The following is a 22868-nucleotide window of genomic DNA, read 5'->3' as shown; positions in this document are numbered from 1 at the left end:
TCCATATCACGGGCCAAAAGGGGAAATAGGTTAAAGAAAGACTTAAAACAACTTATTCCATCCTTTTGTGTATCAAAAACAAATCAAATCAAACCAAACCAATCCAAACCAAAAAACACTTCCTGCAAGCCCAATACACGTCAGGCACTCATAAATCTTGGGACAGATAAAAAGACAGAATCTTTGCCTCCAGGAGTTACAGATGCATAACCAAATATAATGTGACGTGCTACAACGGAGTTAACTTTAAACTTCACTGGAACACAGAGGAGGGTGCAATTAACAGGAGAAGGCCAAGGCTTCACAGAGGAGGTGGCATTTCAGGAGGCTCTGCCCTAAAGAGGAACCAGATTTTGTCAGATGGAGATAAAAAAGACACTCCAGGCATAGAGAAGAACATGTGCAAAAGCATGCAGGTTAGGAAAGATCATGGAATGATTGGAAACATAAAATCTGTGTGACCAGAGGGACTGAGGCCTAGGGAGAGAAACACACACTCGATATGGATATAAAGGAAGCCAGGCATTGGATGAGATTCGCTAAGGTCATGAAGGTTATGGAAAACTGCAAAGAGAATTGAACACCCCCATGTTTGTGTCCCCGCTGAGCCATTTATTTGCTTCTGTCACAGCTCCTATAACAAGTTATAGTTATTTGTCCACAATAGTTTAGTTTTCTCCTATTAAACTATAAACCTCTTGAGGGCAGAAGCCAAGACATACAAATGGCTACTAAGCACATGAAAAGATGTTGAACGCTGTTAATTATTAAAGGAATACAAATCAAAACTATAATGAAATATCATCTCAAACCAATCAGAATGGCCATCATCAAAAAGTCTACAAATAATAAATGCTGGAGAAGGTGTAGAGAAAAGGAAACCCTCCTATACTGTTGGCAGGAAAGTAAATTGGTACAGCCACTATGGAGAACAGTATGGAGGTTCCTTAAAAAACTAAAAATAGAGTTTCCATGTGATCCAGTAATCCCACTGCTGGGCATATATCTGGGGGAAACTGTAATTCAAAAAGATACATGCACCCCAATGTTCACAGCACTATCTATAATAGCCAAGACATGGAAGCAACCTAAATATCCATCAACTGATGAATGTATAAAGAAGATGTGGTATACACACACACACACACACACACAATGGAATACTACTCAGCTATAAAAAAAAAGTGAAATAACGTCATTTGCAGCAACATGGACAGAACTAGAAATTATCATACTAAGTGAAGTAAGTCAAAGATAAATATCACATAATATCATTAATACATGGAATCTAAAATATATATAATACAAATGAACTTATTTACAAAGCAAACAGTCTCATAGACATAGAAAACAAACTTACGATTACCAAAAGGAAAAGGAGGGGTGGATAAATTCAGAATTTGGGATTAGCAGGTACACACTACTGTATATGAAATAAACAACAAGGTCCTACTATATAGCACAGGGAACTATATTCAATATCTTACAATAAACTATCACGGAAAAGAATATAAAAAAGTTATATATATATGTATATAACTGAATCACTTTGCTGTACACAAGAAACTAACACAACATTGTAAATAATTATACTTCAATAAAAAATTTAAAAAATCACAACAAAAAGTATGTTGAATGAGTAAATTACACCTTCTCATACCACAAAATCTGGACTCAAAGGCTTGAATCTATGGTGCTATATGGGAAGACTGTAAAATCTTATATTCATTTTAATTAAAACTAAGATGGTAAACTATTTCCATAATTGATTTTCTCTAAGTATCTGACTCAACTCCTGGTTACCTCACTGACACGATGGACTTCTGTATTCCTCTAATACCTCTTTTTTGACTGTCACTCTCTTACTCCCCTTTCAGCTTCCACTGAACTTGACTATTTGGGAAGACTTTCCAGAATTCTTCTATTGCTTTTTCAGTCAGATCCAATCAGGCCTGTTTTAATTGCATTGATCACAGACTTATTATGATTCAAAGGGATTTAGAGACTGATTGTTTTAGGCACACTAGCCCTTGACAAATTTATCTTGAACCTCACTGGCACTTATTCAATTGATGCTTCTTGGCAAGTGCTCAATTGTTAGTTATTACTAATAGGGAATCAGATTTTAATCAGAGCTTTACTCTTAACTATGTATTGCAAATTTATATGTGGTCCATGCCAGCCAATTTTGGGGGAAAAGAATTCCAACTGGTTCTCAGAGTTTCGACTAAGTGATCTTCAGAACTGACACCCATGTGATTCTAATTCAATGCTACACATTCTGATCCAGTACGATATAGGAAAGAAAAGGGGATTGTTTGAACAATAAGATGTTTGAAACATTTATCATTTAAAAAGCATAATTTTGTGAGACCAAAATTATAATTTAGAAACATGAGTAAGGTAACAACTGCCTTTCAGGATCTAGCAAAAAACAATGTATAAATCCTACGACTGTTTATGCCCATGTCTATACTTGCTGCTCGTGATGAAACCGTGGCTGGCTGGTGTCGTACACGGGTGAAGCAGGTAGGCTCTGGAATCAGATTGCCTGAGTTCAACTCCAGTTCCATCGTTTACAAGCTGTGAGCCTTGGATATATATTTAAACTCTCTGGGCCTCAGTTTCTTATGTGTTAAATGAGGATCGTAATCACATCTCCATGACAAAGTTGTGGTAAGGATCAAATGAATTACCTAAGGAAAAAAACCACTTGGCACAGTTTCAGGTTTGTCACATACACTCTATAGAAGCTGCAGACCATAATTATATCCTGGTATGCACTCAAATAACTGTGAGACAAAATGATAAAGTGCTATAAGAAAGGTACAGATAAAACTCTCTGGCCATACTGTCTTTCAAATTACTTTTTAATGGAAAAGTTATAAACCAGAGAAAGAAGAAAATGATGCTGGCAGGTATCCCTGTAGTAAAAAAGAGCAAACACATAGAAAGAAAATCAATGGCGGATTTAAAATGTTCTTTTTGCGCTGACATCTAACCTCCTGCTTCCAAATTTTTCCAATATAATACTATAAACACTTTTAATGATGAGATGATACCGCATTTTTCTAAATCCACATGACACAAGCGGTTCACAAAACAGAGGTCAATGGTGTCAGTCTTTTTGACAAATATTTTAATTAAATCTCAACAAGCAGCCAGAATCCCTGAGTGGATGTAGCATTGTGATATAGAATGTAAGAGATGGAAAGTGCATACTCTCTGAGCGAGCACTTACGTGGCATGGAGCATTTCACCTGTTACTTTGATGGGGCTACAAGAAGATACAAAGTATATGGCCAAGAAATAAATGGAACTAAATAAACACCTGGTATTTGAGGGTATCCCCAAACTTCAGCTGGTCTAAGGTAGTATAGGATAGTGGTTTAGAGCAGTGCTTCTCCAATTTTGATATGCATTTGGATTATCTGAGGATATTATTAAAAAATGTAGATTCAGATTCAGTAGTTCTGGGGGTGGGCCTGAGAGTCTGCATTCTTGACAAGCTGCCCAGTGATGCTGCTGATGCTGGTCTGAACTCTCCTTTTGAGCAGTGAGGGTGTAGAGCACAGACCCTGCTTGGGTTCGGGTTGTGGTTCCTTCTCTTACCAGCTGCATGACCTTGGCCACATTAATTAACCTATCTTTGTATCAGTTTTTTTATCTTTGTAATCTGCAAATGAGGATAGATCATTATCTAACTAAAATGGTTGATGTGAGGACTAAATTAATTAATGAATGTAAAGCACTTAAAACAGCACCCAGTACTGAGCAAGCACTCAATAAATATAATTTATGAATAAGTAAGGGTTTCTCATTATAAACATTTAGCCAGTCAACAGAGATGAACATCCCACACATTTTAATTGAGTTTAATTCACCACAATAATTTATTTTAAGCCATTAATGTCAGCAATCACATTAATCTCCATATCCGAAGGTTGGCATGTTATAATTTTTCAAGTCACTGAACTCAAAAAAGAAGCTAATTAACAATTCTCTTGGTGGTAACCATACTCAGAGGCATGAACTTGTCATGATATAACACAACTTCTTAATTTACTTTTTTTCATGAAGAATGCAACACAAATAAGAACTAAAAATATTTATGAATAACTGAAATGTATCCTGCTAGTAGCCCCACAGCATTATAGGTACTTGTTTTTTTTCCCCTTTGTTTTAATCTTTCACAACTAGAATTATTCTATTTGTTTATGGCCGATCTCCCTCATTATGAATTTAAACTCCTTAAGGGAGGGACAATCATTATCTTACACATGGCTGTATCTCAGCATCTAGTTTGCTGCTTGATACTACACATATCATTAATAAACAAATGTTTGCATAAACATGAAATAAATGGCTGAATATATACCTCCATTGCACATTTCATTCACTTATTCAAGAATGCATGTGATTTTTTTTTTCTGGTCATGTTCTAGGTGCTGAAGATTTAGAAATAAATAAGCCATAGTCTGTATTTTCAAGGAGCTCATGATCTAGTTGGGGATAGATATGTGAACAAATAATTGAAAATAAGATCAATCCAAGATGGATAGGGGATGGATAAAGAGAGTGCTCATAAACTAGAGGTAGGAGTGGGATAGAGCATTCCAATTAAAGGAGAAAATTCACCCAATTTTATAAAAGTGTGAAGTAGACAGACAAACAGAAACCTTAGATAGAATGGGTACTGAGCAGGATAAATAGTCCTGAAAACTAATAGTAGAGGCAAAGGCAAGGTCAGATCATAGACGACAACATAGGTGTCTTCTATCCTGTAGCAGGTATGAGTTATGTTAGGAGAGTGAGAACTTAAAAGATAAACACTAGAAGAAGAAACCTCCTCATAAGGAACACTAATACTACTACACAGAGTGACTATAGCAGAGCCTACTAACTGCTTATAAATATCTATTCTCTTCTTAGAAACTGTCACCGCACTAAAAAATTATATACCCAAAATTCTCTCAGTTAGATGTAGCCATATAACCATTTTTGGTCAGTGAATGAGTTGACTCTTGTGTGTAATTTCTGGAAGTGTCCTTAAAAATTGGGAGCACACTCTTCTTACTGTTCCTTCCTGCTGCCTGAAATGTGATGTAATGGTTGGAACTAGAGCAGCCATTTGAGCCATGAGGTGATTAAAAAACAGGGACACTTGTGCTAGAATGCTAGAAAAGTTAAGATAGAATGACTCTAGGACTCTTGAACCCATGTCAACTGTGGGTTGTCTAGCTTTCTACTTCATTTATGTGTGAGAAAAATGATTTTTCTCCCACTGATTTTGCTGCTCTTATTTTGGGACCTGTATGCCACTTATTCTACCTCTCAAGAAATATGGAGGGGCTTCAATAAAGACATGAAGTAGTTACTGAAGGAAAAGAAGGAGATTACTAGGAGACAGGCCTTCAAAGAAGGACCATCATGTGCATGGAAATCATCAAGAATATAGTGTGCTCAGGAAACTGAGAGAATTTCTGTGTAGTGGGAACACAGATTATATTGTGGGAAAGAAGGTGGGGAGAACTGGGAAGGGATGATAGGCACCAGTAAAAAGCCTTAAATATCATACTAAAAACTTTAGACTTTAGGAGGCAATTAAGGGCTATTAAAGGTTTTCAGGTAGTTAAATAACGGGACCATAACTGGTTCAGAGGGTAACCCTAACCTTCAGAGAGCTACGTGGAATAGAAGGAGGAAAAACAAGAAACAGACAAGTTCTGAGGCAACTGCAGGAATCCTGGAGAGTAAAGAGGCCTGGACTAAGGGCCTTGACAGTGAAGAATATGGGACAGAGAAAGAATATCTAGCAAACATACTACAGAAGAATTATTAGCCATGTAAGGGAAGCAGTATGAAGCAAAAGGAAGTCAGGATGACTCCTAGAAATGTAAAATGGCTCAGTCAGTTGAGTTAAAGGTGACGTTATTCACCAAAACAGGGAATGAAGGACCAAACAAGAGAAATAAAAGGTGCAAATGAAAGTCAAGTTTTGGGGACTAGGTAGAGGGAAAAACAGAAAAGAAAAACAGAAATACTGAAAGCATATCTGGCTTTTTCTTATATTTAGGTTACAACTTAAATATCACTGCCTCCAAGAAGCCCTCTCCAAATCCTTTCTAAAGAAGTCACTGCCCTCTCCAGTCCCATTATCACATCACTTTATTTTCCTCAGAGCACTATTACTTTATAACATCCTTTTTGTGTATTGTGTACTTTGATTAGAATGTAAGCTCCATGACAGTAGAAATCTGTTAGCTTCTAATAATTGAATTTAAGAGTGCCTGACAAACAGGAGGCACTCAAATATTTTTGTTATATGGATTTATCACAGTACCTAACAGCAGTGTAGAACTCTGAGATCATAAATAAAAATTAAAAAGTGAAGGGACCAAAGCCATCACCTAGGCGAGCTCCCTCATCTGATGAATGATAAGGAAAGTAAGCTCCAGCAGTGCCCATAAAGACCTGCCCCAAATGACACAGCCAGTTAGATGCAAGAAGACAGAAGACCTGAGTTCAAGTGCAATTTGCCATTTACTAATGACACAAGTTTTATGAACTTCATGATCTCAAAGCATCTTTATTTCCTTAGCTTCAAAACATATTGCTTCTTTCATGAATATTTTGAGAATGAAATAAAATACAATACATAAAAGCCTGTTGTTCAGGATTTTCACCCAGTCTGTCCCAAATCATTCATTCTCAACTCCTACCTATTATTTATTATACACATTGACATCATTAATACCACTTCTAAGATCTCTTCCCAGCTTGTTTTAACTTTCACAACAACATATTTCATATATTTGCAAATTTCCTCTGTTTACCACATTGTAGAACAATTTTCCTCTCTTTGTAGCTCTTTGACCTTTTATTAATGAGGTGTAAAACTACACTCTGTTTGACCTTCGCTGCTTCTGTCTTTCTCAGTCTCTTAAGTGAGTAACTCAGCAAATTAAATTTTATTACAACTACTGGGAGGCAGGGAGCATAACGTAATTCTTATTGCAGGCCCCTTACTACATGCTGTGTGACCTTGGACAAGTTAAGAATCTATCTTTTGCCTAAGATTCCTCACCTGTAAAGTGGAGATATCAATACATTTCACAGGGTTATCATGGGGATTGCATAAATTAACATATAAAAAATTTAAATAGTGCCCAACATATGGTTCAAAAATTATTAGCATTTGTTATTCTTCCCATTTATTAAACCATGTATGAAATTGCTCAGATAATTCTCTTACCAGTACTGTGCAATTATTTCCAGTTTTCCCCATTTTACCAAATACAATACCAAGGCTCTGAGAGTTTAAGTAACTTCCTCAAGTTCACATAGCTAGTGAAGTGGCAGTGTTGACAATCAAATTCAAGAGCCACTTCTGCTGAATGCCAAATCTGTGCTCTTGGCCATGTCAACATAATGCTCCATTTTAAAGAAGCCATGTCATTTCCCCATCAAAGCAGACATTTATTAAACCAAATTGCCATCGGATAAACTTGAATTTAATAAACTTTTGGCCAATATACTTCTTAAAGAAAGAGCAATAGGCATTAAGATAAGGGGAAAGCTCAGTTAGATGGGTTGTCAGTGAGATGGGAAAGCTTCTGTGGGACTTAGAAAGAGCCTAGATATTTGACTGTTTCTAATTACATTAAGCCCCAGGATACTACAATGACCTACCTAAAGGTCAACCCCAGATCAGCTTTCAGCAGTAATCTGGCCTGCAAATTTCTTTTCTCAGTTTTGCTGGGGGCCCTTAGGACAAAATGCTTAACCAAAGGCCATGTCTCTCTTTTTAACTAACTGAGTTACAACTCATAAATGGTGACATGTGTCATCAGAACAACCCTTGGAGGGGCATTTCCTTAATGTGATCATGTCTGAACCTAGGGGCACATGCCTGGCAAAGACAGCTTTGTTAGCTGTGGCTGTGTCTGTTACCAAGTTAACAGGGGGCAAGCTCAGATTATTACCTGTAATGAGCCCACTCAACTCACGATTCCCATTGACAGGCCCTGCCAGAATCACAATGGATTAGACAGACCAGATGCTTTAACATTCTTGATGATTTAGGACACAGCCCACATTGTGGTTACTGTTTTTTCTCCTTCAAAATAATAAGTAGTGTTAAGTGCTGGCATCTAATTTTATTATTTCAACATAGGTCAATGCTCTCCATTTTTTTTTTTTTGGTATGATTTTTTTAAATTTAATTTTTATTTTATATTGGGGTATAGTTGATTTACAACGTTGTGTTAGTTTCAGGTGTACAGCAAAGTGGTTCAGTTATACACATATCCGTTATTTTTCAGATTCTTTTCCCATATAGGTTATTACAGAATATTGAGTAGAGTTCCCTGTGCTATACAGTAGCTCCTTGTTGATTATTTTATATATAGTAGTGCATAGATATTAATCCCAAACTCCTAATTTATCCCTCTCCCCATCTTTCCTCTTTGGTAACCGTAAGTTTGTTTTCAAACTCTGTGAGTCTGTTTCTGTCTTGTAAATAAATTCATTTGTATCATTTTTTTTGGATTCCACATATGAGTGATATTATATGACATTTGTTTTGATTACTGCAGCTTTGAAGTATAGTCTGAAGTCATGAAACCTGATTCCTCCAGCAATGTTTTTCTTTCTCAGGGTTGCTTTGGGTATTTGGGGTGTTTTGTGTTTCCATACACATTTAAAATTTTTTTGTTCTAGTTCTGTGAAAAATGCCATTGGTGATTTGACAAGGATTGCATTGAATCTGTAGATTGCCTTGGGTATAGGCATTTTGACAATGTTGATTCTTCCAATCCAAGAACATGGTATATCTTTCCATCTGCTTGTCATCCTTGATTTCTTTCATCAGCATCTTATAGTTTTCAGAGTACAGGTCTTTTGCCTCCTTAGGTAGGTTTATTCCTAGTTATTTTATTCTTTTTGATGAGACGGTAAATGGGATTATTTCCTTAATTTTCTTTCTGATCTTTCGTTGTGTGTGCCCTCCAAGAGTGGAGTCTCTGTGTTCCCTAGTCCTGTGCACCTCTTGTACTCAAGCCTCACTGGCCCTCAAAGCCAAATGCTCTGGGGGGTCCTCCTCCTGATGACAGATCCCTAGTCTGGGGAGTCTGATGTGGGGCTCAGAACTCTCACTCCTGTGGGAGAACCTCTGGGATATAATTATTTTCCAGTTTGTGGTTTGTCCACCCAGCAGGTGTGGGATTTGATCATACGGTGAAAGCATCCCTTCTACCATCTCATTGGATGTAGAATATCTTTGGATGTAGACTCTTTGGATGTAGAACATCATTTTGGTAGGTTCCAGTCTTTTTTGTTGGTTGTTCAGCAGTTAATTGTGATTTTGGTGTTTTCGTGAGAGAAGTTGAGCTCAAGTCCTTCTACTCTGCCATCTTATCTCCTCTCTCCTCCGATGCTCTCCATTTTACAACTCTAAGTCAGTGGTTCACAACCTTGGCTGCACACAGGAATCATGTGGAGAGGTTTTCAACATCCCAGTGTTGATACTCAGGCTATAGTCAGGCCCAAAAAGGACTCTGTTACTGGAACCTAGGCATCAGTATATTTAAAGCACACAAAGAGATAAAATGTGCAGCTAACGCTGAGAACCACTGCTTCAGGGGATCAGGAAAAGTATTAGCAATTTGTTTAAAAGCAACAAACAAACAAAAATTACCTGAGATTGTCTTTAAAAAGATACTGATTATGATGGTCTATTGTTTATCTACTCCTCTCAGCATGCTGCTTGACCCATCTGGCTTTGTTATTTCCCGACTACATTTCCTTCATGGGATACCTCATTAGATAGCTATTCTTTGAGTTTTATGCTCCTAAGTTTCAAAATAAAACACCTTTGGGCAAAACTTCATTTGGATCACTTGGTAGAAATCAGGATAATCAAAACATATTTCTATTAAAGCTACTTGTGAAGCAGCAACTATACTTTTTCACCAAAGGAAAAGCTCATGAAAGCTCATCTTGCTAATCAAATACTCAAACAAATCTGGGACTACTAGGTGACAGCTGAGGAGAAATCATTTAGGCTGAGGTATAATACACTGAGAAAAGAGAAGACAACTCAGGGAAGTCAACCATTGAAAGCCACGTGGTAGAAGGCTTCCAGCATATATCCATGTGAGACAATGCTGCTTTGTCTTAAATCCTGTTATAGACATATGAGGCTGAATCACCTGCACCTTTTAAAAACCAAATCTTCGAAAAAGTTTTTTGCTAAAAATGTTAATTACTTTAAAGATGGATTTCTTCTACAAAAAATCAGAGATCAGAGGTAATTGACTGCTCTATGCCAGGTTCAATATTAAGTGCTTCTTATTCATTACTTCATTTAATGCACGAACCTATGAGGTAGATGATGTTATCCCATTTTACAGGTGAGGAAACCGAGGTGCCGAACTTTTAGGTAACTTGCCCAGTGTTATAGGACTAGTAGATAGATATGAAAGATATGAATTTATGCCTACCAGAAAAGAAAGCCAAAGTAATCTCCATTGCCTATATTACAGACTTCTCAGAAAGACAACTAGCCACTAAGAAAAAGACCATTTTTCTTTTAAAAGGGCCTGTATCCTGGGGCTGAACCAAAGGTAGATGGACATCAATGGAAAGAAGATTTGCATGAATTCAAATAGTGATGTGCAGACACCAAAAGAATGATTTATATTAGAATAGTCACAAAAGAAACACGGGTTTGCCCAATTTCCCAAAGAATAAGTAACTGTAGTCACTCTTCAAGAACTGATTCCTGAACACTATCAATGCAGAAAAGTCAATTTAAAAGTCCAACAAAATTTAACAAGGGAGAGGCAAGATTATAAACTACTCTAAGTATCACATAAAATTCCTGAGGCCCTAGGAAATAATCTTTTAGTATTTCTGCTTTTTTGGGGGGGAAAAATGTTTGAAGCAGGGGTTTCTAACTTCATTCCAATGATAATGTCCTTAAAATTGAAGGAACATAATATAAAATTTAGAGCCATTTCTTTTTATTATTCTGCTATCATTTCCTTTACTGATTTTGCTTTTTACTCAATACCATTCTTCTTTTCTTTCTTCTATTTGAGCTCACCCAACTAACACTGATCTCCTTTATCATATATGACTGCCTACATTTTCTTTCAAAAATGCATATGAGGAAAAAAGTATTTTAAAAGCATTTTACTGTGATAGGAGTTGTTATGAACAAGCACGTTAAACTTTTGCAAATGAAGCCAATAAACTGCGCACCCCACTCTTGGATGGCAGCGTGCATCTCTGTCCATACGGTCATGTGGCTCAAACTAAAACACACACATTTTACCTGAAAAATTACATTTGTAAATAAAATTGTATTCTTTATTAAAACAGCTAAATTTGAATAATACAACTGAATGTAACAGTGACAAATTCAACTTTTATTGAAATCCTACTCTGTGCATGGACTTGAGCTTAGATACTCCCTGGAATTTAAAGATAAGCTAAATATTTTGGCTAATACTGAATGATAATGATTATTAAACAAGGAAGAATGTTGTAAATATTAATTTTGCACAGTAACAATGGTCATCACTTGTTGAACATTTATTATGAGTCAGGCAATATCCAACTGTTGTCTCTAATGCTTCTAACCAGTGATTGCTATAGTGCTTTTTTTTTTTTTTTAAGTGGGGTATAGTTGCTTTACAGTGCTGTGTTAGTTTCTGCTGTACAACAAAGTGAATCAGCTATATGTATGCATATATCCCCTCCCTCTGGGACCTCCTCCCACCATCCCATCCATCTAAGTCACCACAGAGCACCGAGCTAAGCTCCCTGTGCTATACAGCAGGTTCCCATTAGCTATCTGTTTTTATTGAGTGTTTCTGTCTGTAAAATGTTTGTGAGCATGCATCCCTCACATGTGCTAATCTGTAGAGTATGTATTTGTACAACCGCAATAATATATTATATTTATTATAAAATGTATTCAAATGTTGAGATTAGAAATGATGAAAAATATGAAGAAAAAGCATCCTTGGCCCTACCCTCAGAGATTCTGATTCTGTAGGTCTAGGGTGGAGCCAGAGATTCTGAAATTCTAGTAATCTGCCTGGTAAAATCTGATGCTACCAGTTCAGAGACTGCATCTTGAGTAGCAATATTGTAGAGAAACTATACAAACCCTTCCCAGGATTATTTACCCTTGTTCTTAACCTTCTCTGCCAGGCTAAGCTCCTTGGAGCCACAGTGGCTTCTTTGCCTAGGTATATGGGGCATGTGTCTTCAAAGGAACCATTATAGAAAGAAGGGCCCGTGTGTGACTCTCACACATCAATCACATTCTTCGCTTGACCACTGTTATATTTTCTCACTGCTTCCCACCTTAGGTCCAAAATGACAAGCCTATGTACAGGCTTCCCAGCAGATGAGGAGTGATGAGTAGAGTAGTCAGCAAAGTGCCCTCTATAAGGGAACCACAGGGAAAAAAGACTGAAGTAGGCTTGTGAATGAATAAGTACATCAGGTCTTCTACCTATTTCTTGATGTTTTAAAAGAATTATACCAGCCTAAATAGGAGTTTTATAATTTCACAAAAAGAAAATGATGGAATAATCAGTGGATTTTTTTTTCTTTTTCTTTTTTTTGGCTGCATTGGGTCTTCGTTGCTGTGTGCGGGCTTTCTCTAGTTGTGGTGAGTGGGGGCTACTCTTCATTGTGGTGAGCAATGAAGGCTTCTCATTGTGGTGGCTTCTCTTGTGAAGCATGGGCTCTAGGCACACGGGGCTTCAGCAGTTGTGGCACATGGGCTTCAGTAGTTGCGGCTCGTGGGCTCTAGAGTGCAGGTTCAGTAGTTGTGGTGCACGGGCTTAGTTGCTCCACAGTATGTGGGATCTTCCGGGACCAGGGATCAAATCCATGTGCTCTGCATTGGCAGGCAGATTTTTAACCACTGAGCCACCAGGGAAGTCCCAAAATTAGTGAACTTTTAAGAAAGCTTTTAGTTATTGCTTGCATTTGCTTCCATGTGTGTCATGTGTAAAAGCCTTTAAATTTGACAAACATTTAAGGGCCATGAGGACAGGAACATGTCTTCCACATGAACATACCCAACAATTTCCTAGGCGAGTGATGACTATTTAGAAAATTTGAAAATACTCAACTCTAAGGAGGAAATGAAACCAACTCACAAAAGTTGGGAGGGTAATTTTATCATTAATTAGGTAATACATATAAAACACCTAGAATAAATTGGCCCTTCAATAAATATTAGCTCCCGTCCCCTTCTATTTCTTTCTTATTATCTAGAACAGCTTTGTCCAACAGAACTTCCTGGAATGATGAACATATTCTATATTTGCATTGTTGAATATGTTACCTACTAACCATGTTGGCTACTGAGCACTTCAAATGTGGCTAGTATGATTGAGGAACTGAATTTTAAATTTTATATTATTTTAATTAAATTTAAATAACCACGTGAGGCTTGTAGCTACTCTCTTGGAGAGCATAGGTCTAGAAGCCTATACAACATAATAGTTGTGTGTCTATTTGCCAAATTGAATTGATCCTTTTTCCTACAGATACGCATATGTTTAAGGTGAACCAGTGAAAAGGACAGCTGCCCCAAAGGCAGACTGAAAAGTGTGGTGAAAGAACAAAGACAGCAGGATCCAAAACCAAAACAGAAATTTCTGCCATATTGACCAATGCTGCTCAAACTTTAATATGCAAAAAAATCACTGTGGTTCTGCTTAAGAACACAGATTCTGAGTTAGTACGTCTTGAGTGGGAACTGAGATTCTATGCTCACAAGCTTCCAGGAAATAATGATGCTGCTAGTCAATGGGCCACACTTCAAGAAGCAAAGATCTAGATGTAGGTCAGCCTATGGACCTACATAACTGCTATTGGCCCTACCTCTGAACTAGCTATGACTTCCACATTCTTGTCTCAACAGTTCAAGATTATGTCAAAGGCATGCTCTGTTTTATCAAAGGTACCCCCCAATCTCATGATGAACAATTATTAAGCATCTTCTACATACTAGGAAGAATATTCATAACAACCCCTGAAAGGCAAATATTACTATTCTCATTCTGCAAATAATAAAACAGAGGTTTAGATGGATAATTTAACTTAACCAAAACTCAGGCAAGTACTAACTGGCAGAGGAGGGCTTAGAACCCAGTTGCTCCTGAATTCAAAGCCTAGTCTCTTTCATTAGACTCTTGTTACACAAAGCATGATGCACAATTGAGCATAAGCTTTGCTTGGAAGCTTATCAGAAATGCAGATTTTCAGGTTGCATTCCTATACCTACTAAATCAGAATCTGCATTTTACAATCTCCAGGTGATTCTTGTGCACATTAATATTTGAGAAATACTAAAAGATGTTCCACCTTTTGCCTTTTAGAGCAAAGTAACAAATGGAAAGGGATCTGCTGATTGTGGCAGTTGAGAAATGGATTTAGGTTGGCTAGATTTGACCGTAGAACAAATATTGATAGCATTGCCTCTATTGCTAAATTCCTATTGCCTCATGGGCTTAGTTAAGCCAATATTAAGCTGTTTTCTGGCAGGTAAGGATTTTTCACTTCTGGATAATACTACAAATCCACAGATAAAAATATCAACGGCACAGTTTTAACAGTGTTCATGGGAAAAACCACAGAAAGAAACAAAATTGTTTGCTGAAAAATAAATACACTAAAATCAGCAAATTCTTCCAAACTATCTCACCATTATTAATCACTGCCAGAATGGTCCAAAGACGCAAACACTTCTGCTTCCTTTCCCTTCATGGATAATTCTAGAAAACCATCTGATTAAAAGTGAATAGTAGCCTAAATCACAAGGGTCTGTTTTTGTACAAAGTGACTCAAAGAAATGAATGCCTAACTGTCCAGCTCTATGACCAAGTGCTTGATCATCCCACTTCTGCAATATGGCAACTTCCTCCTCAGAGAGCTCTTACTCTTAGCTTCCTGCCGCTGGGCTCAATCATAAATGCCATTTAAACCTTGCTTAACAACACCTCTTAGTCTCAAGCGCATTCTTTGGCTCCCGAGTGAACCTCACTGCTAATTTGATTGCTTTGTTATGTCCCTGAATACACATTATCTTTCATTTTCTCTCATTCCCTTCTCTTATCACCAATCTTTACTCACACTGTCAACCTTTCCTTGGGTTGTTTTATCCCCTTTAAACCACTCTGTTGTGCTCTGCCCCAGAATCATAGCTCTATTTGCATCCAGTGACCTTTCACATTTAAATCTTTCTATAAAAATCTCACTGATAATATTATAAGAATATTATGATGGCTTTCAAATTGCTTTTACATAGAAGATCTTCTTGGCAGTCAAATACAATGGGTGATACTACTAAGGACTCCCAACATTTTTGTAACCTATCTTTTCCTTCTTCTTTTCTCTCATCTACTCTCCTCTCTTTTCTCTCTCTCTCACTTTCTTGGGAGGTTTTCCAAGACACAGTCCTGGAATTTCTGGAACAAAGCTTCTTGTCTCCACTATAATTTCTACCTCTGGAAACAAAGTTGCAGATAACAAAGTCATCATACTGCCAATACTTGCTAGCTGTTCCTTTTATTTTCAATATTTTCCCTTAGACTTCCTTGGTGATATAGACACCCACTCCCCATACCAGTTGAAAGATGTCCCTTTGGCACTTTAATTGTTTATTCCTACCAATATTTTTAAACTGTAAGATTCCTTCTTTTGTACCTATTTTTTCTTACAATGGGACATATACAGATTCTTAGCCCTTTTATTGAAGGCTTTGGTGGGGTAAATTAGTTTCTTGTTTAGCAAATATTCACTCCTTCCACCACTCTGAACTTGGCAATATGACTTGCTTTGGCCATTGGGGTGTTAATGGATGGGATGTAAGCAGAGGCTCTAACTGAGCTTGTGTCTTTCATCACAATGAAAACAACATAATTTGGGTAGTAATGTCCCACCCCCTGGGCCCCAGAATAAAATATATGAAGCAGAAATGCCCCAGCCAACCTGGTAATCTACAGTCTGAAGCAGCTGGCCCAGCCAACAGGCAAACCCTTATGGAAGAAATAAATGCTTATTGTTATACGCCATTGGTTTTGTGGTTGCTGGTTATACACCAAAAATTGACGGCTATGGGGAGTAACAGTAAATGGCAGACCAAGCTCTACCATTTACCAGTTTAGCTAGAATATCTGTATCTGTAAAATGAGAGGTTTGCATTCACTGAACCCCAAGTTACTTAACAAGATTTAAAACTCATGATTCGTGAGTATACCACTTCCCACAGTGTATTTCCAGAAAACAGGTCAAAATATAACCACTATGAAATGAATGTTGGAGAAGGATAGAGAGAAGAGGCATTCTAGAATCTCTCTAACTTAATTTTTCTAAAGCAGAAAGAATGGGATTTGTTTGGATGGTGTTCACTATAGAACTCTGAGGGGTCTGCTGAAGGGAAGAAGTATGTCCAGAGAGAATACTTCCATGCCATCTGGCCACAGAGTGCCAAGAGGGGAGCATGCTACCTTTTCACCAAGTCAGCTCAGGGGAGCTGGACTTACAGACCACGCACAAGCTCTATTCACTCTAAACTCTAAGAACAGGGTATTTTTAATACCTGTCATAAGACAATATTCAATATATAATGGGGAAGAATAAAATGACTGAGCAAAAATGGAGACTACAGAGTGTTGAAATGGGGATTTTCTTTTTCTCTCCTTGTTTTTCCCTCAGTGATTTTAATCTTCATATAGGAGATTCCTGCTTTGCATCAGAGGCTGGACTGTGCCACATATAAGAGCCTACTTAACCCGAAAATATCATGACCTCATACAACGAGTTTATTTGAAGCATTCATGCTTAAGAACCTCAGTGACCCCCTTGTTAATGGCAGACAAAGAGCTCTAAGATCCCTTAACTTACCTTCCTTTTTTTTTTTTTTTTTTTTTAAAAGGCAGAATTCTCTTTAAATATCTTTTGTACCTTTTAGGCAGTTACTTAAAAATTTCCTTTGACCACAGATTTCCTCCTATTATTTGATTGCCATTTGCATGTATGCCAAGGAATCATTTCCACCAGGACAATATATTTCTAAAACCAAATTTGCTAACTGGCAAAATTAATATATTTACTTGTAATGAAATTATTTTTGAGGAGGACTTTAGTATATAAACTAAAATTTGTCATTTAGGTAATATTTTAAAGAAGGAAATGTTCTTATGCAATATGACTGAAATGCTCTGGGGAACTCTGAAATTGTTTTTTCATTAAATAGAGCTGAAATTATGTGAACAAGTAGAACATGAGACAGGAAAGAGGAAAACAAAGTATAGAACACCAGGGAATGAGAAAACAGACTGCAAAAGGAACAGTGGTTTGTTCAAGGTCACCCAGTGAGTCAGGAACAAAGGGGAGGGTTAGACCTATGTCAAGACCCAAAGCATATTCATCTACATTAATGTGTGTTAAATCTGCCATTTTTCAATATATAATATATTTATGTTTCTTATATATGGGGGAAGATATTAATATTTAACATCCTCTCGGGGTCTAGCAGATGTTACTTCATAAGTGTTTATTGAATAAAATAATAAATAAACTTCCATTAACCAGAAGTTATAAAGCATGATTTCACATACATAACCTCATTAGACCTCACTATCACCTCTGAGGCAGATATTATAATTCCTACCTTATATATCAATTTAGGTCCACAAAGAGTAAATGAATAGCTCAACAACATACTGCCATGAGAATTGGGACGGTTTCATCATACTTAGCAAACCTCTCTAAAGATCCTACTCTTAAGGAAGGGCAGAGAGGGTTTGCATTAAGTATCAACACAAAAAAGCTGAAGGCAATTTTTAAAAATCCCTTGAAGAACTCAAAGTTGATATTTAGGAAAATAAGACCAATTTGATTAATTTGTTATATGTAGTTGATTTTACTAGCTAATTAGTTGGGCTACCAATTGAGCATGTCTGTTCAAAATCCTTAGATTCTTATTGATAAATTAATTGTACATGAGGGCATCTGGAAGTTAGTCATGAGAACCCTAATAGAAGGTTTTGAATAAATATAGATCTATCATAAGTAAGCAGTCCTACTTACACAGTCAAGTCTCTGTGCTCCATGTCTACTTCAAAGCACTGCTCATCTGCTTTAGATGATGCCAGTGGATATAGTAAAAAAATTTACTATATTAAAGACATAGAATCCCTTAATATAAATATGGATCCCTGCCCCAAGGGTATTGAAGCCTCTGTGACAAGTTGTCTTCTACCCAAAGCTACATGTTTCTGAGTAGTAAGTAAGAAAGCTTTGTTCTTAAGCTGAGAGACAGAAAAGAAGGGAGGGAAGGAGGGAAGGAGGAAACACAAGCAGCAGCAAGATCAGAGTTAAGTAAGATCTCAAACTCTACAGCCAGGCTACCTAGACTCATTCTTGACTCTGCCTCTTACTGTACAATGTTTAGAAAGTTACTTAACTTCTTTAGGACTCCATTTCTTCATCTGTAAAATGGAGAATTTAATAGTACCTATCTCATAGGTTGTTATGAGGATTAAACAATTTGTTAAATGCTTAAAGCAGTGTCAGGTATACTATAATCCCAATATAAACGTTTGAAAAACAAAGGAAGTTAGTAAGAGTGAGAGATAGAATAGAGAAAACACTATGTGACTTTAATATTTGCTCTGCTTCCTTTCAACAGAATCCTTTACTTTCCACAGCTGGGGTCACTTGATTCCTACCCATAAGCTTAACCCGATTTCCAGTCTGACCCCAAATGACTCTTGTTCAGAAAGATTTAAAAAGCCCTAGTTCAGTAGTTCAGGTGATTCAGCATTAAGTCAAGCTTGCTGTTATTCTTGTCCTGACCCTGCGTCCCAGTTTTAATCACTTGTCCCTGTAATCAAGTCCCAACCTTGTACTCCAATTCTGGCATTCTTCTCCCCTGTGGCTGAGTCCCAGCTTGCAGAACCTGCTCAGGATCTTCATTTCCCCTGAGGCAGGTGTCTCCTGAAGAACAGCATTTAGACTAGACACATTTTCTTTGGCACACACAGTGTTTGAACTTTTGAGTATTAGTTGCCTGTAAAATTGTATAAAAATTCAAATTTCTGACTTCTCTTGAAAAATTGAATGATCTGGCAACTCTCGATCCCATTTTCTTTTGGTACCCACCAAATGGAGCCAAGTGGCAGCTGCTCCCTTTGGAAGGTCATGTGCTTGCTACTCCATGCTCTCCCCATGCCTCCTGCTCTGTCTGTTTCTGTGATGTGCTTGGTCCTTGTAGGCATTTGAGGCTGGAGTCTAAGACTGAGACTAGCCAATATTTACCAAGCACTTTGTACTCGTTTAATCAAAGACCAGGCATCTGTTTGTTCTTGTCCATTATGCCTGCAGCCCTTCTCCTTGCTTCAAACCTTCTGTCTGCATGCATCTGTGTCTGTCCCATCTTCCTAAATCACTCTCCTCTATCCGTCAGCTAGGGCCACTCACAAAGCCTTGTTGGATCTCCATAAAGTCAACCACTTACCCACCTTGTGGCCTAGCACCACTCTCCAATCACCCCTGCCCAGCCAGACTCTTGTCAAGAATTTTGGCCATCACAGTGGTTATATTTCAGATACAGAATTTTGGGCTTTACTGTTCCTCCTTTTCCTATTACCTCATGCTCCATTCTTATATAAAATCATACATTTTATTATATATAGATAGACTTTACCCTCACAAAGTTTTGCTCCAATTCTTGTTAGAAGCCTAGCAAAGTCGATCAAATATTTATTGATTGCTTATTATGTTCTAGAGTCTATCATAGAAATTGATTTGAGTATTCCTTTACTAAGAAACCCAGAGAAGTTTGTTCATTTTTTTCTATAAACAATTCAATCTCTTTTCAGTAACCACTTAAGAAATTAACATTATTTGATCACAATTGGCTGTTTTTTTTTTTTCTCATGATAGGCCCCTGTGCTTTACAAAACAATGAATGAAAGAGGAAAATAGCATACCTAAGCTGAGAGTTTGCAAATATCACAAGAAAACTTACAAAACTCATTCTACGTATCATTTCATGAGATTATCTGGATTGGGTAAAACTGAATATGTACTAAATTTTAAATTCATCTGATTAAGTTTTACCAGTTTTCAAAGATAATCTTAATAAAAATGTTACTTACATAAGGAATCGTGTCCAAAGTATCTGTGTTGACAATTATAGGAGCAGGGCTGGCCTAAAAAAGAGAAGGAGAAAAAAAATTTAAGTAACAAGTAGTCTATTCTGAGATAGGATCTGTTAACTTATTTAACCAAGAGCTCAACAGTGTTTCTTGAGAACCTGTATAGGCACTATGTCAGGTGTTGGGGAGTAAATGAAGTGGCTCAGAGTTCCCTACACCCTCAACCCTTCAAATATTTGTTTGCTACATTGACCACATAATGAAATGAAGTAAGCAACAGAACTTAAACTTGAGAAAGTGAGGATTTGTACAGTGTAAGAGGCAAGGACTTCTAATAAATTTGACAAGGAGTTAAAAATTTCTTTATGAAATGGCTGGGCTAGAGAAATTTGATTTCTCTCTCATGGAAGCAAAATTAAACCTAAAATGATATCTCTTTTCTTTAAACTGGCTTTTGAGAATATGTTGTATACAATGCAAAATAGAAAGGTTCACTTATTGACATCTTACATATATTTGCCTATTTGGCATGCTGTGTCATATCTTTGTCATTTATGTACCTTTGATAATATGCTTTAGAAATCCTTAGATAGAAAATTAAAAATTAGTCAAAGATGGCAGAAAATCATATTAGATATGCTAAAGTTTCTTTTTAAAGGACTGTGTATAAAATGCAGCCATTTCTTTTAAGTTGAATAGGAATCTTTGTAAAACTGATACAGGAGTGCTACAAACCAAGTCATTAGAAAATAAGAGATTGCAATCTATTTGTATCGACCAATCTGACTTCATGAATATTGAGTAGATCTATCTTTATTTTCTAGTTTCTAAAATTTTCACAGCATCTTTTCCTTCATCCCCCGAAGGATCTTTAATCTCCTTCCCAAATTGCAGATTTCATTTAGATAGAGGGAATAGTCTCATCATGATTAATTGAGAGCTGTCCTACACGACACGGTAGTTTGCGCGAGTGCTCAACTTTGGGGACATTTCATTAGCTGTGCCCTCTGGAGTTAACAGAGTTAACAGCTTTTTAACGTCAATCTGTGCCTATGGAATCCTAATCAAATGACAAAACAAATGGCAATCCAGCAGATTTTACAGAACAAAATTCCATGTTTTAACTAAAATCACTGGTCATTGAAAACACGACCTTGTTCTACATATCTACATAGTGGGTCAACTAAACATTCACGGTTTGTTAACCCCTAATAGCAAGTACTTTGTGGGTAAATAGGGGCTTTGGAGAAAGACAGATTCCACTGGACCCCACCAAAAAACAGTGGTTGTTAAGAGGCCTGTGGTACAGGGAGAAGAACGTGAGGTTTGGAGTCAGAAGACCTGGGCTCAAGTTTGGCTTAAGAACTTCCTCATTATATGATCTGGGGGCTCAGAAGTTTCTTGGTAATGTGATCTGGGGGCAAGTCCACTAACTCTCTTTGCCTCATTTTCCTTCTCTGTAAAATGGATATAGAAACAATCACCTTCTGAAAAGGTTGTTTGAAGAATAAATGAGGAGATATATTTGAATGTGCTGTGTAAACATAAATTTCAGAATCAGTGTTAAATACTATTATTAGTTAGTGCCCCTAAAGATGGGCTGCCATAAGGATATATTATAGGGTAGTTTGTGAATTGCTTCTGCCCCAGATCTCTATGCTACGTTAGTGGCTACAGTTGCACTAAAGAGAGTTGATTAGATCCTGTAAATTATCATTTATTAAATACATATTACTTGTCCATGTATAAGAATATGCATATATATCCTCATTTTATCTCCACAGAACCATACTGGTGAGGCATTGTTATCATCCCAGTGTTATAGATGAGAAAACTGAGGCTCAGAGAAAATGAGAGCTGAGATTTCACACCAGCCTTTCTGATTTCAAAGTCCATTTTTTCCACACTAAGCTATTCAATGATTGCATTATCTAGGGGTCTCCATCACAAGAGTTCTGCAGTGATTTGAGGTCTCTAGTTAGAGCAGCAAAACCCAGGCAAAGCAAAGACCACCCTGAAGGTCAGAGATGTCTCAGGGTCTTCCATATTAGATGTTGAAAGAAATCTGGTGATTCCTTAGTGGTTTTTTTGTTTGTTTGTTTGTTTTTATTTTTTCAGTTTCGATGATGTTTCATCTATGCTTTCTACTTGGTTCCCAGGACTCCCAAAATGTTTGTGTTTTGTCTCCTTGATTAGACTGAAAACTGTCTGACTATCACATCCAATACCTCTATTTCCCCTTATTATCTACTATACTTTGATCAATAAATATTTATTGATTTGATTTGGGGCTTTCAACTCATATTACTTTTGTTTTCTGTCTTATGAATTGCATTAATGTGTCTGGAAATAAATTTTATACATAAGCCCATTTCCTATACAATGCCATTTATCACTTTTGCATTTTTCTGTTGCTATTTTCAATTTCATGTATGTAAATTTGGTCTTTCCAATTAGACTCTCTGTTTAAAAAATGACAAGGATTGTATACTTTCCCAGAATTTTTCACAGCACCTGGGTACACAGAAGGAGCTCAGTAAATACTTAGGAATTGTTGACTAAATATAGATATAAAGTATAGTACAAAGGAAAGTAATATTTCTTTGTAAGCTTTGGAGAGCATTTCTGAGATAACTGTAAAATATCTTATGTTACTAACAAAACCATGAC

The 22868-nt window shown here is 37.0% G+C and overlaps 1 protein-coding gene across 4 annotated transcripts in view; it reads right to left on the bottom strand.

Moving 5' to 3' along the window:
- Positions 1 to 22868, bottom strand: part of DLG2 (discs large MAGUK scaffold protein 2) — a 1973535-nt gene that overhangs the window by 693553 nt on the left and 1257114 nt on the right. For all 4 annotated transcript variants that reach the window (XM_057748299.1, XM_057748301.1, XM_057748302.1 and 1 more), the window contains one exon: positions 20199 to 20252. In XM_057748299.1, the coding sequence (XP_057604282.1) occupies positions 20199 to 20252 (54 nt within the window). The remainder of the gene's footprint in view (positions 1 to 20198; positions 20253 to 22868) is intronic.

The sequence above is a fragment of the Hippopotamus amphibius genome, chromosome 9, assembly GCF_030028045.1.
Source record: "Hippopotamus amphibius kiboko isolate mHipAmp2 chromosome 9, mHipAmp2.hap2, whole genome shotgun sequence".
Taxonomy (NCBI): domain Eukaryota; kingdom Metazoa; phylum Chordata; class Mammalia; order Artiodactyla; family Hippopotamidae; genus Hippopotamus; species Hippopotamus amphibius.
The sequence above is the reverse complement of the archived record's forward strand: the minus strand, read 5'-3'. Positions and strand labels throughout refer to the sequence as shown.